Source organism: Panthera pardus, unplaced genomic scaffold, assembly GCF_024362965.1.
Source record: "Panthera pardus isolate Hobbes unplaced genomic scaffold, ASM2436296v1 HiC_scaffold_12, whole genome shotgun sequence".
NCBI lineage: Eukaryota > Metazoa > Chordata > Mammalia > Carnivora > Felidae > Panthera > Panthera pardus.
In genome coordinates this window covers 99,572,084-99,585,764 of record NW_026526677.1, presented here as the reverse complement: position 1 = coordinate 99,585,764, position 13,681 = coordinate 99,572,084, and the positions used below count along the sequence as shown (strand labels likewise).

Sequence of the window (13,681 nt, the reverse complement as noted above, 5' to 3'; positions counted from 1 at the left end):
CTGTGCTGCAAGGAGGCCACAGGCATCAGGAAGTTGGGCACTGGTGGGAGAGGCAGCCCGGCACCATCTCAGATCAAGTTGTCCATGGACGGCTGCCTGCCACCGTGGACGGGGCTGGAGGAAAGGGTACCAAGGGGCCCCACCGTCACTGTGCACCCCTCGGCCCTGGGATTCGCCAAGGTAGCACCCCTATACGTGGATGAGAATAGGCCCAATGGGCGTCCCCAAGCCTCATGAGTGGAAAGGGCGCGGCCTGAGCTCAGCGCCAAGGTCGGGAGGCGGGTAGGGAGAGAGTGTGCCAAAGCCTGTGCCAGGCCCCCCGGACCCGCCCGGCCTGGCACGCTGGCGCACGTGTGAGATGGCAGGGCACATGCTGTGGTCACAGACAGCTCAGGGCACGTCTGTGGGAACCCCCAGCAGAAAGCTCCAGTAGCAACATCCAGGGCCTGAGGCAGAAACCCAAGCAGCACCCGATCATCGCTGACCTTCAGACTTCCCGGCTGTCTCTCTCTCTCTCTCTCTCTCTCTCTCTCTCTCTCTCTGCCTTGGGAAGACAGGCTGAGTCCTCTGCCCATGGGGCTCGGGGGGCAAGAAGAGGCCTGCAGGTGGTCCTACGAAACTTCCTGCTTTAATAGGCACGGGCACCTGAGCAGTTCATTGAAAACCGGGAGAGACCAGGCTGCATTGCACCCCAGCTTGGAAGGGCGAGTTGGTCGTGGCAGGTATAGAGGAGGAGGGAGGGACGCCAGGGAAGGAGCCATCTCTGAGGCTGGCTTTATTATTAACAGGAGGTGGCCGAGAGGTGGGAGGAGGCCATGTGCACCCAGGGGTCACACGGAGCCTGGCGCTTCCTTCAGCCGAGGGCCTGGCAGTGCTGGGGACAAAGGTCTACAGCTCAGGGAAGGCTTCCCAATGACCCCAGTGCAACGGGGGCACGGCAGACTCTGAAAAGACAAAGATGGGATTTGGGCTGTAGTGGGGGCCGAAGCAGGGCCTTTTGTTTCATTCCTGATTCATCGACCTTTCTCTTCGCAGCCTTCCCTGGCTGGCCCCCTCCCCTGTCCCTCCCCAACTTACCCATCATTACAGCTCATCTTCGTTGACTTGCCTGGGGTGGGGGAGGGAAAAAGACAGGTGAGAGGTCAGAGGAGGAGGTGGTGAGTCCGGGGGGATCCCTGAGGTTGGGGACCCCCCTTCAAAGGCCTCAGAGACCAAAACCCTTGGCCTGGCCCTCCTTCCCATCCCCCTCCACCCCGTGTCCCTGCCTCACTCAGTTACCCTGGGCAGACACCCACCGGTGTTTCTTTCTGCCCCCACAGCGGAGTCTTTTGCCTGGAAGAGAGAAAGGAGGTGAGTTTCCCTCAACCGCTCGCTTCCAAGGAGACCCTCCCTTTCCTCCCTCCCTCCCTTCTGCCAAAGCCACAGGTGACTGTTTCTCTCTTCACATATGGCGGGGCCATAAGCATTCAGGGGCCCAAGCCGTTCGGTCAGTCCGTCAACAAACATTTGCCGCAGCGGATCCATGGTAGGCTGGGCACGCCGAGAGCAGTAGCCGAGCCTGGGCCATCGCGGTGCCCCCAGCACCAGGGCTGGGCACATAGTCGCCGCTCAGTAAGCTCTTGGAGGAGGATGACTGTGAGGCCAGAGCCAAGATCTCTGCTCAGGCCTGTCTGCCTCCTGCAGCTGTGTGCTCAACCACTATACGGGGCTGCCCTTGAGACACCTTCCGGATGAAGTGGGGAGACCGGCCATGTCTGCAGACCGAAGCCTTCAGATGGGATGGCACCGACCATGGACGGGTTAGAATCCCAGGACACAGGACTGATTGCGTTTCTGGGTGTGTTTCTTCCGGTTGCAGCAAAACAAGCCAATAAGCCTTTACTAAGTGCCTGCTGTGTGCCTGCTGGGGCCGGGCTGGGGCTGGGAGATATACAAGGACCCTTCGCTCCCCCAGAACACTCTATGCCTATGCCTGAATGCTTTCTTGGCTGCCATGTCTTTGGGTGATAGCCCTGGCTTTATCAGTGGGATCGTCCCCATTTAACAGATGTGCAAACTGAGGCCCGGGGAGTTGGGGATCCATAGTAAACTAGCAGTGGGTCCTGATGCCTCTGGCTCCCAGCCTCATTTGCTTTCCAGCAGTGGGCGGGGGGTCGGGGGGGTGGGGAGGGGTGGGGGGGGGGACAGCTGAACCCAGCTCTGCTCTGATTGGCTGTGGAACCCAGAGCAAATTGCTGCACCTGCCACGGTCAGTGGTTTTCATCTATCAAATGTGATAGTCTTGACCATCCCTCAGTGTTGCCCAGAGGATTCAATGGACTGAGATGGGGGCGCCTGGGTGGCTCAGTCGGTGGAGCGTCCGACTTCAGCTCAGGTCACGATCTCACGGTTTGTCGGTTCAAGCCCCGCGTCGGACTCTGTGCCGACAGCTCAGAGCCTGGAACCTGCTTCCGAGTCTGTGTCTCCCTCTCTCTCTGCCCCTCCCCTGCTCATGCTCTGTCTGTCTCTCTCTCTAAAATAAAGGTTAAAAAAAAAATAAACGGACTGAGATGTAGCTCATGCCAAGAAAGGAAAGTGACCGGATCTGGTCAAGGGAGGCGTCCATTGGAGGTTGGTTCCCTCCCCTTGAACCCCGCGGACACTGCGGTGTCCCAGGCTGGAAGAGCCTGCCCTCCCATCTCAGCAGCTCCTCCACTGGCCACCAGAGGGCGCACGTGAGGAAAAGGGAACTTGCTCTGGGTGGTCCAAGGACCAAGTAGGGAGGCATCCCGGGGTGCCTCTGTCTATCAGGGTGCCCACATCCTGCATGGGGCAATGGAGGCGAGCGGAAAGACTCACTTCCCTTCTGGGATCTGGGAAGGGAGTGAGAGGGCTTTCCCCCACCCCCACCTGGGGAACCAGCGCCCAGTGGCTTTGAGAAGAGATGAGGCTCCATGCAGCGCCTCCCCCCCCCCCCCCGCCAGCATGAGGCCAGCCCCACTCACTGAGGATGATGATGAGCCCCACGACAAAGGCCAGGGCAGCAAAGATCAGGCCTCCATTGCGGACGGTCTCGTAGTCTGAGGAAGGAGAGGGCAAGGAGGTGGGATGGGTCGCCCCAGGCACCCCTCCCCACAGCCCACCCCAGCAGCAGCCCCATGCTAACAGGGGAAGATGGGGGAACATAACTGGGGGATGCCGGGACCCGGGCATCCGTGCGTGGTGGGCAGAAGAGGGGCCGAGGAGGGACCCACCAGGCCTACCATAGTAGAATGGGTCCACGTCCCCTTTGGGGTCGCCACCTGCAGAGAGAGCCAGAGGCAGGGTGAGTCTGTCGCAGAAGCAGTGGAACTCACATCCGTCCCATCCGTCAGCCCCAAGTAGCCAAGTGGGCAAGAGGAGGCTGGTGGGCCTGCTAATGCCACTGCCAACGGGGACATCTGTCCTGGGCTGCTTCAGATAGAGTCACCTTGGGACCAAATACCAAGCATCCAAAGCAGAGCTCTGTGCTGCCTGTGGGGGCCTCTGGAAACCCTGCGGGGTTGGCTCTTTCCTCTCTTTGCTTCCTACAGTAGTAAGCAAGGCCGAGGGAGACATCTCCCATTAGACTCACCTCCACGTGACTTCTTAGTCCCTCTCCATGTGACTACTGAACGCCTAGCACATGCCTAGCGACATTCATGCAACGAATGGAGAGGCCCTTAACATTCACTGAGCAGAAGGGGAAAACTGAGGCCCGGTCTGGAGACTTGTTTAAAGTCCCCACCAAAGTTCGAAGCAGAACTGGGTCTTGAACTCAGGTTTCTAGATTCTTCTCGCTTATGTTTCTATCCTCAACGGGAAGCAAATCCTTTGAAGAGACATTAATACATAGTGTTTACCACATGCCAGGCCAAGGCTAACAAAAGATTAGCTCATTTAGCCCTCAAACAACCCTATGAAGCATTAATATTATTCCAATATAATCCATAAGAGGACGGAGGTACCGAGGGGTTAGGTCACATGCCATAAAGGGCGAGAGCTGGCATTCGAACCCAGGCAATGGGTTGCCAAGAATCGAGGTGCTTAACCCCTTTGCTACATTGCCTCGCAGATGGTCAGAAGGAACAAGATGTTTCAAGGTCGAATATGGTCCGGTCCCTTGCCTCCTGTGGTGTTTCCCCACCAGGGGTGGAGCTCTGCCCCCCAGCCCCGTAAACAGAGCACACTTGTCTTTGGGCAGCCGGGGGGCACCTGGCCAGAGCTTTGCTGCCATGGCTGAGGGTGGCCCCTCTGTCCTGCCCTGCTCCAGCCCCTTCTGGGCAGTAAGTAAGCCGTGCGTGAGGTAGAAGGAAGGCACAAGTTGTCACCTCCAGTGGCGTGCCGAACCGTGCCCTGGGTCACGGTGGGGGGCTTTGGGGCCTGGTGAGCCCGGTTATCCCCAGGGCAGCCTCCCTGGCCAGGTGGGGTCAGTGCCTGGGCCCACGGGGGTGACTGCGGGGGCCCGATCCTGCCCTCCTGCAGGAGCCCACCAAGGTTGTCTCCCAGGATCCGGTTCGGGTCTTGTTCAAGGTCACATGGGGGGTGAGCGCCAGAGCCACTACTGGCCTGGCGGCTCCCCTCACCACATCAGGAAACCATCCATTTGGTGAGCCCACCCCCCTCAAAGCCCTCATCTTTCCTAGGTCTGGCTCAAAGCCCACCGTGGTCAACAGAGGCCCCTGTTAGCCTCCAGGCCCGAATCACCCCCATGGCAGGATCCTTCCAGGGGTGTCCCAAACTTGAGGGGCTCTCACCCCAAAGCCAGCCTGGCCCCCTCCACCTCCTGCTCCGAGCTTGGATAGTCCCCCAAGATGCATTGTACCAGGATAGGTGCATGCCAGGAGGCCGAGACAGAAGCTCACCCTCACCCCCACCCCCCAGCGCTTCCCTGGCCGCCGAGGCTCTGCCTTCAAGCAGAGTTAAGGCAGGATCCTCTTTTCAAAGAAATTGTCTCGAAAAATCCTCTTAGGATTGGGTGGCAAGGGTCGGGGAGGGGCGCCGGGGACTCGGGAAGGCAGGGGGCAGGGGTGCAACTCATCCCTCCAAAGGTGGCCCAAGGAGAGACCACCTGCTTCGCACACGTTCGCACACACTCACCGTCGTCCGCCAATAGCCCTGCCATTTCCCTAGCGGCCTGGGCTGGTCTCCACTGCCCTCTTCTGCCTCTGCTTTGGGGAGAGTGCCGGGCCGTGGGGTGGCCAGGGGTGAGGTGGGGGCATTAAACATTAACAGTGCCGGGTAATATTTACCCCAGTCACAAGAGAAACCCTAGTGTGAGCGGAGGGGCTCCCTCCGAGGCACGAGGAGGTGAGGGGGCAGGCAGGGGCAGGGAGGGGCTGGCTGGGCTCCCAAATCCTCCCAAAGGAAATTTCCAGAGACAGGGCGGGGAGAGGTAGGCAGGAGACATCGTGGCTGGGGCTGTGGCGACGGGGAAGCGGCACTTTCAAAGTTACGTTCAGTGGATTCTACAGCTTGGGGGACGATGTCACGGGGCCCCCAGAGGCCCCCAACCCCAGCAGCCGCCCACCTCACCAACCACCGTGGAGATCACTGTTTCAGCTGCTATTTCTTACCCGGCATTCAGGGCTCCCCTGAGGGGGTCCCGAGGTGCCCGCCCCTCTCCCACCTCAAGGCCCGCGCCGAGCCCACCGTGCACGTTCACACCCCCACGCCTGCCCACTCCTGTTCTTTCCCTCATCCATCAAGGCTGCCTCTAGCAGCTCGCACCTCAGCCAGAAAGGCTCCAGCCATCCCTCACTAATCTCTCTCTTCCTGCCGCCTCTGGCATTTTCCTCCTACAATCCGGTTGCTTCCACACCAGCTGCCCAGGTTGCACGTAGGCTCCTTCAAGGAAGGGGCCAAGTCCTGCCACGGGGAGAACGTCTTGCCTTTATAATTTACAAAGGGCTTTCCTAATTATTATTTCCTTGTGCCTTGTGTGAGCTCCCATTTTACAGATGAGGCACAGAGAGGGTGGGGCCCTGGCCCGAGGACACACAGCCAGTGACGGGCAGAGTGGAGAATGACAGGCAGGCCTTAGGCTTTAGGGGTCAGGTGCTTCCCCACATCTCTGAGGCTGCCTCCCCACTCTGTGGTGGCCTCCTTCGCCCCGGGGACCCCAGGGCTGGGTACTCCATGGCTGTTCACATTCCCGGCTAAGTTCTAGTTCACTGCGCTGGCCTCCAGAAGAGGCTGATGCTCCATGGGGCCAAGGGACACAAGCTAGCAGTCAGTGTCCACCAAGGAGGGGTTGACCCCTGTCGAGTTCCTGAACCTCTCTGTGCCTCAGTCCTCTCGTCTGTAAAATGGGACTGTTCCCTACCTGAGGGATTTGTGGTGAGGAGAAAGGGAGAAAATGCACGTAGGGAGCCGGGCACGGGACCAGATACACAGCAGGTGTCACTATTGTCACTGTCGGATTTGTGCCGACTAGAGAAATAGACGGCATTGACCTTTTGTTGAACGTCAGCTGCTGGTCACAGGAAAGCCAACTCCCCTCCAGTGAAAATTAGCACGGGGTGAGACGGAGAGAGAATGTCATGACCTCGCAGACCAGGAGCCCCGACACCCATTCGGCAACCTTCAGCTTCCAGAACCAAGCGATGAATATCCATGAGGATATTACAACCCAGCTCGTGCTCAGTAGGGGCCGACCACGTGTCAGGCTCTTTAAACGCACTGTCCCACTGAGTGCGCGGTTGCTCCGTTCTACAGGTGAAGAAACTGAGGCTGGTCATTTGCTCCTTGTAACGGCCCCTGGAGGTGGCCGGGGAGGTGCCGTGTCTCCCACTGGGCAGCCCAAGAAGACTGAGGGGCATGGAGCTTGAGGGATTTAACCGAAACCTCCCATTAGTAACAAAGCCAGGGCTGGAAAGCCAGACCCCCAAGGCTGGGCTCCCAAAGCTACCGTCACTCTCCCACACAAGACACCGGTGCCCCTTCCTACACATTCTCCTGGAATCTTGGTGCATTTTGTCTGTCTCTGTAAGTTATTGCGGATTCCATCTGGAATAAGGGGTAAAAAAAATAGGTGGAAAGTTAGATAGATGATAGATAAATAGATAGATAGACAGACAGGGGAAAGAGTGAGAGATGGTTTCAGACAAAAGGGGAAATCAGAAAAACAAGTTGTCATCTGCATTTGTAACTCTAGTGTGCAAGGCTAACCCTGTTGCAAGCAAGTAATGAAAATCAAGTCGCATAATCATCGCAGCTCTGAGGTCAGGGAAGTATTATCATCATCCCCATTTTATAGGTGAGGAAACTGAGGCACAGAGAAGTTTAATACCTTGCCAGAGGTCAGGCAGCTAGGACGTGGGGAAAGCAAGATTTAAACCCAGCAGCCTGGCTTTAGAATTCCTGCAGATGAACAGGAGGAGAGACAGAAAGGGAGGCTTCGGGACCAGCTGTCTTCCCAGCCCCAGCGGCACAGAGACTCTCAGAGTAGAGATCACCACGTGCCCAGGACTCCACCTTGAGATGCCCTTGTTTAGAAACGCTGCCTGTCCTGGCTTCTGCTTCCCCCCTATCCCTGCACTTCTGGGGAGCAGGTGGTGCCCCTGAACGTGATGAGGTAGACACCTGCATCCGATTCTGAGCAGGGGGGAGGCATGGGGTTGAGGGGACTCACCCAGGTACCACCTGTCCATGGCAGGAGCTGCCGGCTGTGTCCTCGGTGGGAGAGAGCAGTGACGTGCTGGTGGCCAAGGACCTGGATGGAAAGTGCGGCCCTCCCTCCCTCCGCGCCCCTGCGAGCCCAAGCCCACAGGCAGGAAGAGACAGAGTCAAGGAGGAGGGACTGACAGGGGAGCCTTCACCTCGCGCCTGCCTGCCCCTTGGGGCGGGCTGGGGCGGGGATCCACGTGAGACATTCTCTGAACTCCACCGGGCACCTGAGGAAGGGGGGAAGCTGGGAGCCACAGCAAAGCGAGCCACAGCCTTCGGGCCCTGTGTGCCCGGGAGAGAGGCCACAGCCAGTGCCCTCCAAGCTGCCCAGGGTGCCTGCAAAGGTCACCCTAGGGGCCACTGAGGGAGATATTCAGGGCCATTTGTGGATCTCTGTAGGCCTTCACTCAGCTGAGCCTCCTGTGTCCTTAGGTAGTAGGCAGAGAAGGGAAGCAGCTGGGGGCCCGGGGGCCCGGGGGCCGGATGGAGCAGCTCCACGGCAGCCTGCCCTTCCTCAGCTGGGCCCCCTCTCGTAGCCCCCGGTGACTTCCCGCAGGCTGTGACATCAGACCTGCCCGCCCCACCTCAGCGGCCCAGCCGGAGACACCAGCAGCCCTCACGAGGCCTCGGGGAATGGCCAGAAGACAGCACTTCTGGTCCCAGGGAGATAGATACAGGGGGCCTGTCCCCAGCAGGAGCCAGGAGCCCACACAGGAGATACAGAGCAGCCCCCCAAGCTGGCTCTCCACCAAGTCTCTGTTCCCTGGCTCCAGTCAGAGGGCAGCCTGCCTCTCTGTCCCTCCTTAGCCATATCTCCTGCCCCGAGGGGACGACTGACGACCCTGCCCCACGCGAGAGCCACCTCCAAGCTGGAAGACCCCGGGGGAATGGAGAACCGGGGGCCTGGAGGGGCGTGACCTGGAGGGGCTGAGGTCTGTCCTGAGGGCCCTGCTCGGGGGGGCCCAGCTGCTCCCACGACCAGGCCGTGTCACACGTTCCCAAGGGGAAACCTGCACACTGAGCTCAGGGCTGCCGAGCAGAAATTCCCCAAGCGGGCCGCTTTGGGAGATTCATACATCTCGGGGCTAGATGACATTTCGGAAGCTACCTGGTCCAAACACATCGGTGGTTCAGAAAAGTGAAGATCGCAGCCGGAAGTCCCTTCCCACCCTCCCCCAAACACACACACACACGGACACAGTCTGCATTACCTACCGGACCCCAATGCAGTGAAGGAAGGCATCTGGATCCCAAAAGGAGACCCTGTGTCATGAACTCGCTAACTGGAAAGAACCTCCAAAGTCATCCCGCCCATCCCCATCACTTACAAAGGGTTCACTCTCCTACTCCAACCCTCTGAGGGCTCGGGATATAAACCAAACTCCTTTCTTTTACGACACTCCTTAATCTGCCCCTAACGACCTCTTTGACCTTGACTCCAACGTTCCCGCCTTTTCTCTCTCCTCCAGCCATACCAGTCTCCTTGATGGTCTCCTAACCCTCCAGGCGTGCTCCTGCCTCAGGACCTTTGCACTGACTGTTCCTGCTTCCTGAACACTCTTCCTCCAGAGAACTTCTGGCTAACCTTGCTCACATAGTTCTTCATAGATTGACTCAGAAGATCCTTCCTGACATCCCGATCTAAAATTTCACACTCTGAGGGGCAGGCACCTGGGTGGTTCAGCCGGTTACGCATCCAACTCTTAATTTCAGTTCAGGTTATGATCTCATGGTTAGTGAGTTCAAGTCCTGCGTCAGGCTCTGCCCTGACAGTGTGAAGCCTGCTTGGGATTCTCGCTCCCTCTCTCTGCCCCTCCTCTGCTCGTGCTCTTTCTCTGTCTCTCAAAATAAATAAATAAAGCTTAAAAATACATATATTAAAAATATAAAATAAAAATAAAAATAATAAAATTTCACACCTACCCTCTGCAACATCTCAAATTCCTTCTTAGTTGTTTTGTTTTGTTTTGTTTTCTCTCTGGCACTTACCATATCTGGTGAGTTACCAATTATTTTCCTTATCGTTTTCTGGTCTTTCTTCCAGCTAAAAGTTGAGCTCCAGGAGAGCAAGGATTTTTTTTTTTTAATGTTTATTTATTTTTGAGAGACACAGAGACAGAATGCGAGTGGATTGGGGCAGAGAGAGAGGGAGGCACAGAATCCGAAGCAGGCTCCAGGCTCCGAGCTGTCAGCACAGAGCCTGACCCGGGGCTCGAACCCACGAATCGTGAGATCATGACCTGAGCCGAAGTCGGACGCTCCACCGGCTGAGCCGCCCAGGCGCCCCTGGAGAGCGAGGATTTTTGTTTGCTGTGTTCATTCGTCGATTCCCAGTGCTTACAAAAGGACCTGGCCTGTGGCGGACCCCTGGCTTTGTTCAGCGAATGAGCAAGGCCCAGAGGTGAAATCCTTTCTCTAGAGGCACGGGCAGGCCTCGACCTTGCCTACCGCAGCCTCCTTCTCTGAAATCACTTGCTCCGTAAGAGGCGGCAGGAACTAGGGAGCCCCCACGGAGAGCCAGTGGGTGGCCAGCCACCCCCACACCTTGCCAGCACCTCCCCCGGAGTCCTCCTCGGGGACATCCCACCCCCAGCTCTCCGCCCGGAGCCCTGCGGCGATTTTGAGGACAGTGTTTATTTCTCCTCTCGGGGGAAGGCCGAGGCTGAGTCAGGAAGGTCCACCCTTTCTTGCTCACACCCAAGTCCTCCCTCAGACTTCTCCTCCGCCTCCAGCTGAGGTCATCGGCCTGGCTGACACTGGGGACAGGGAAGTCCCCCTCTGAGACGCCCTGCTCTTCATCAGGGAGCCCCCGGCTCCTTCCGCCAGCGGCCAGCGGTCCGCACCACGCTCAATCCCCTGTGCACCCCCGCTCTTCACTGTGGACTCTGTGATGCTGGGGGAAGGTCACGTCTCCGGGTCTCCTTCTTCCCGTCTGTAAAATGGGGTGGCAGCACCTACCTTGCGTGGTCGTTGTAGGAATTGAGAGGATGTGGGTAAAAGGCCTGACCAAAGAAAGTCCTGATATATGGTCGCTTCGCCAGCCTCACCTGAAATGGCCTTCCAGGAGGCAAGCACGCTCACTGGAATCCCTGCCCCGGGCTCAGACCCCTGCCAAGATGGTCCCTGAAGCAGGCTCCCAGAGCCCCTCCCCCGCCTGCCCCTCAGCACAATCTCTGCCAGCCGCCCCAGCCCCAGGACCTCCAGCCTTCCGTCCCACCCCTTTGCGACACCTACACAGCATTGCTGGTCGCTGCCGGGGTCGGGGTCGGCTGCATTTCTTTTCGTCATTCTCGGGATACGGAGCCAAAGGGGGTGGGAGTCCCGGAAAGGTTCCGGGGCAGGCAAAGACCTCCCAGCCTCCCTCCCTTCGTCTGAGTGTTCCAGGCTGGAGCCAGAGGGCGCCTTCCAGCCACCCACTGCCTTCCTCCCAAGCCCCACAGATCAAGGCGATCTTCGGGAGGTACGAAGAGGTAGCCCCGAGTCCCGGGTCCCTCTTCTAGCACTGTCACACCCAGTGGGACAATGTCCTTGGGTGCCATGCCTCCGTCTCCCTTGTCTTCCCCAGGCAGCCTTCCACCCGTGCCCTGAATCTTCAGTCTCAGGGCAGGAGTCTGGGTGGTCGCTCTGGAGATGGTAAGGTAAGGAGGTGGCACGCTGCAGCACTCTCCGCCTGGGGCTCCCCCTCCGCCAGCCTTCCCAAGATGGGGTTCTCCAGCTCCACCGGCCCTGCGTGTCTAGGGGCTGCACGTCAGAGTGCGCGGCCCCGGCCTCGAGGTCCCCAGCCAATCCTCCTGGTGTTGGCTCCCAGCTGGAAGGAAGCCAGAAACCGCTAGAAAGCTCTGTTTCCGGGCTGGGGTCGGTCTTCAGCTGCATGGCATGCACGGCCCCTTGGCAAGGAAGGTGGCGGCTCCCAGGACCCATCTGTGCTGCCCAGAGTTCCCGAACCCCAAGGAGCGTGGGTTCCTGTCTCCTGCCGTAGCCTCAGATGCCAGGGTCACCGGGGTCTTATAAGGCGAGGCCAGGGGAGGTGGGTCCTGGAGGGTCCATTCCTTAAGTCTTGGCTTCAAGATGACCTGAGCCGTGGGGCACACAGGTCGTGGGAGCTGCCAAAGGGCAATGTACTGTGAGAGTCAAGGTCACCGAAGCTTTCTGCTCCCTGAGCTGGTAGGGGATGGGGACGTCCACTTCTGTTTCTACAGCTGGTGACGAGGGCAAACCTGTTTGACCCACCTCTCCCACAGTGAATACCCTGGAGAGAAATGCATTCTTGACTTTTCTCAGAACTCAAGTCTGGGCTTGACCTAGACTAGAGGCTATTCTCCCCAGCTGCAGTCTTCACCTCCTGGTAACCCCATTCCCCCTTATCTCTGAAAAATAGCTCCAGGCTCACCACCTCCAGGAAGACCTCCAGGAGCAAGCCCACCCTCTCTGCTCCTGCCTTTCCTCCACAACCTTCTGGATTACACGGGCAGGGCCCAGATGGCTCATATCTGGCTTTATAATCATCTTTGTCCTTTATTTGGCTGAGCCTGGCCTGTGCCAGGCCTCAGCTCTTGGTGTCTGTTAAATGTCAGTCTGGTGGCCAGAAATCCCTCCTCGGTAACAGTTCCGTCCACTTCATGGATCTCGATAGTTCTGAAGAGCTTCTGCCTCCTGGATCTGCTCTGTTCCTTCCAGTGACTCGGCCAAGCAGGTTTTGTGGTCCCCATCTCACAGAGGAGGAAATGGCAGTGTTACGGAGGCAAGTCAGAACTCAGGCCCAGGTCTCACGGAAGGGCCACCCTGCTTTCAAAGAAAGGATGCATAAGGAAATGGTGGTAGTAAAAATGTTAACAACACAATACCCACGTGTAGACTCTTCAAAGGGTTTCCATGCCCGTCGTATCACTTTGACCTTGGGAGGGAACGGGATAGGGACCGGTGGACCCATCGCACAGGTGAGGAAACCGAGGCTTCCGTGGCTTTCTCAGGGTGATAACTGGGGCCCAGCTTACCCTATGGCTAGGAAGCCTTTCATTTTGCGAAGACGGTCACAGAGGTGCTGGCGTCTGCCTGAGCTCACACAGCTAGAGAGAAGAGGGGAATGCCAGAGAATGTCCTGAGCCTCCTCCTCCTCCACCGGCCTGCCTCCGAGCCTGGCTCTGAGGCAGGATCCCACTCCCCTGAGCAGTGCGGGAGACCCTCCCCGCAACAGCCCCGACCGGCCCACGTCCTCCATGACGTCCCATCCAGCATCACCTCCTCTGCCATCCCTGCCTCGGCAGGTGCCCCATTATTGTGCAAGCAGGCACAGGGCTGGAGCCGGCTCCATAAAATCAACAACCGGTTGGCTTGAGCTGGCTGTCTCTGCCCCCCTGGAGTTCAGCTGTGACAGCAATGAATCACACTAATGGCGAGAGGTGACATTCTTCCTCTTCGTGGCCCGGAGACAGGTATTTCCAAAGCCTCTCCCCTGGCTCAGGTAAACACACCTGATCTCTCTCTCTCTCTCTCTCTTCTGCTGGGGACAAGGTGGGGTGAACCAGACAGAGCTGGACCGCTCTCCCACCCTGGCTTTGCCCGGCCACCCCTGCCAGCCCATGATCCCTGGGAAGGCAGAGCCCTCCTCCCCAGAGGAAGGAGAGAAAGAGCCCAGTGACCTTGGCATGTGCTTCAGCCTGGCATCCCCCTCACCCACCCCACCCTCCCTGCTGCTTGCACTCTGCCTCTGACTCTCTTCCAAGAACAATTTGGCAAGTTCCAATCCACAACCTGCAAAAAAAAAAAAAAACCCAGAATGGGAGGGAGGGCCACAGCCTGGGGGACCAGTAGGCAGAATGACCTATTTTTATGTGGTATTAAGTAACACAAACACCTCTGTGCGCAGACTTGAAAATCTTTGGAGTGGGATCCCTGGGGAGGGGGGCAGTAGTTGGGAGGTAAAGCGTGCAGGACACCTGAGATCACTGTCCGAGGCCAGGGGATTCAGCATTCCCTTCCGGGAAGTGGCACAACTGGTCAACTTTCCCATATAACC

The 13,681-nt window shown here is 58.2% G+C and overlaps 1 protein-coding gene across 2 annotated transcripts; it reads right to left on the bottom strand.

Annotated features, from left to right (window-relative positions):
* Window positions 1–750: 750 nt before the first annotated feature.
* FXYD2 (FXYD domain containing ion transport regulator 2) lies at window positions 751–7,772 on the bottom strand. 2 transcript variants are annotated; one of them, XM_019469032.2, is made up of 6 exons: window positions 7,631–7,772; window positions 3,243–3,281; window positions 2,985–3,059; window positions 1,296–1,332; window positions 1,078–1,108; window positions 751–944 (listed from the first exon to the last, which is right to left on the bottom strand). In XM_019469032.2, the coding sequence occupies exons 1-5, from the start codon at window positions 7,647–7,649 to the stop codon at window positions 1,084–1,086; spliced, it is 195 nt and encodes a 64-aa protein (XP_019324577.1). In that variant the 5' UTR covers window positions 7,650–7,772; the 3' UTR covers window positions 751–944; window positions 1,078–1,083. The 2 variants fall into 2 exon arrangements, with proteins under 2 accessions (XP_019324577.1, XP_019324576.1); XM_019469031.2 differs by lacking the exon at window positions 7,631–7,772 and adding an exon at window positions 5,098–5,193.
* Window positions 7,773–13,681: the final 5,909 nt, after the last annotated feature.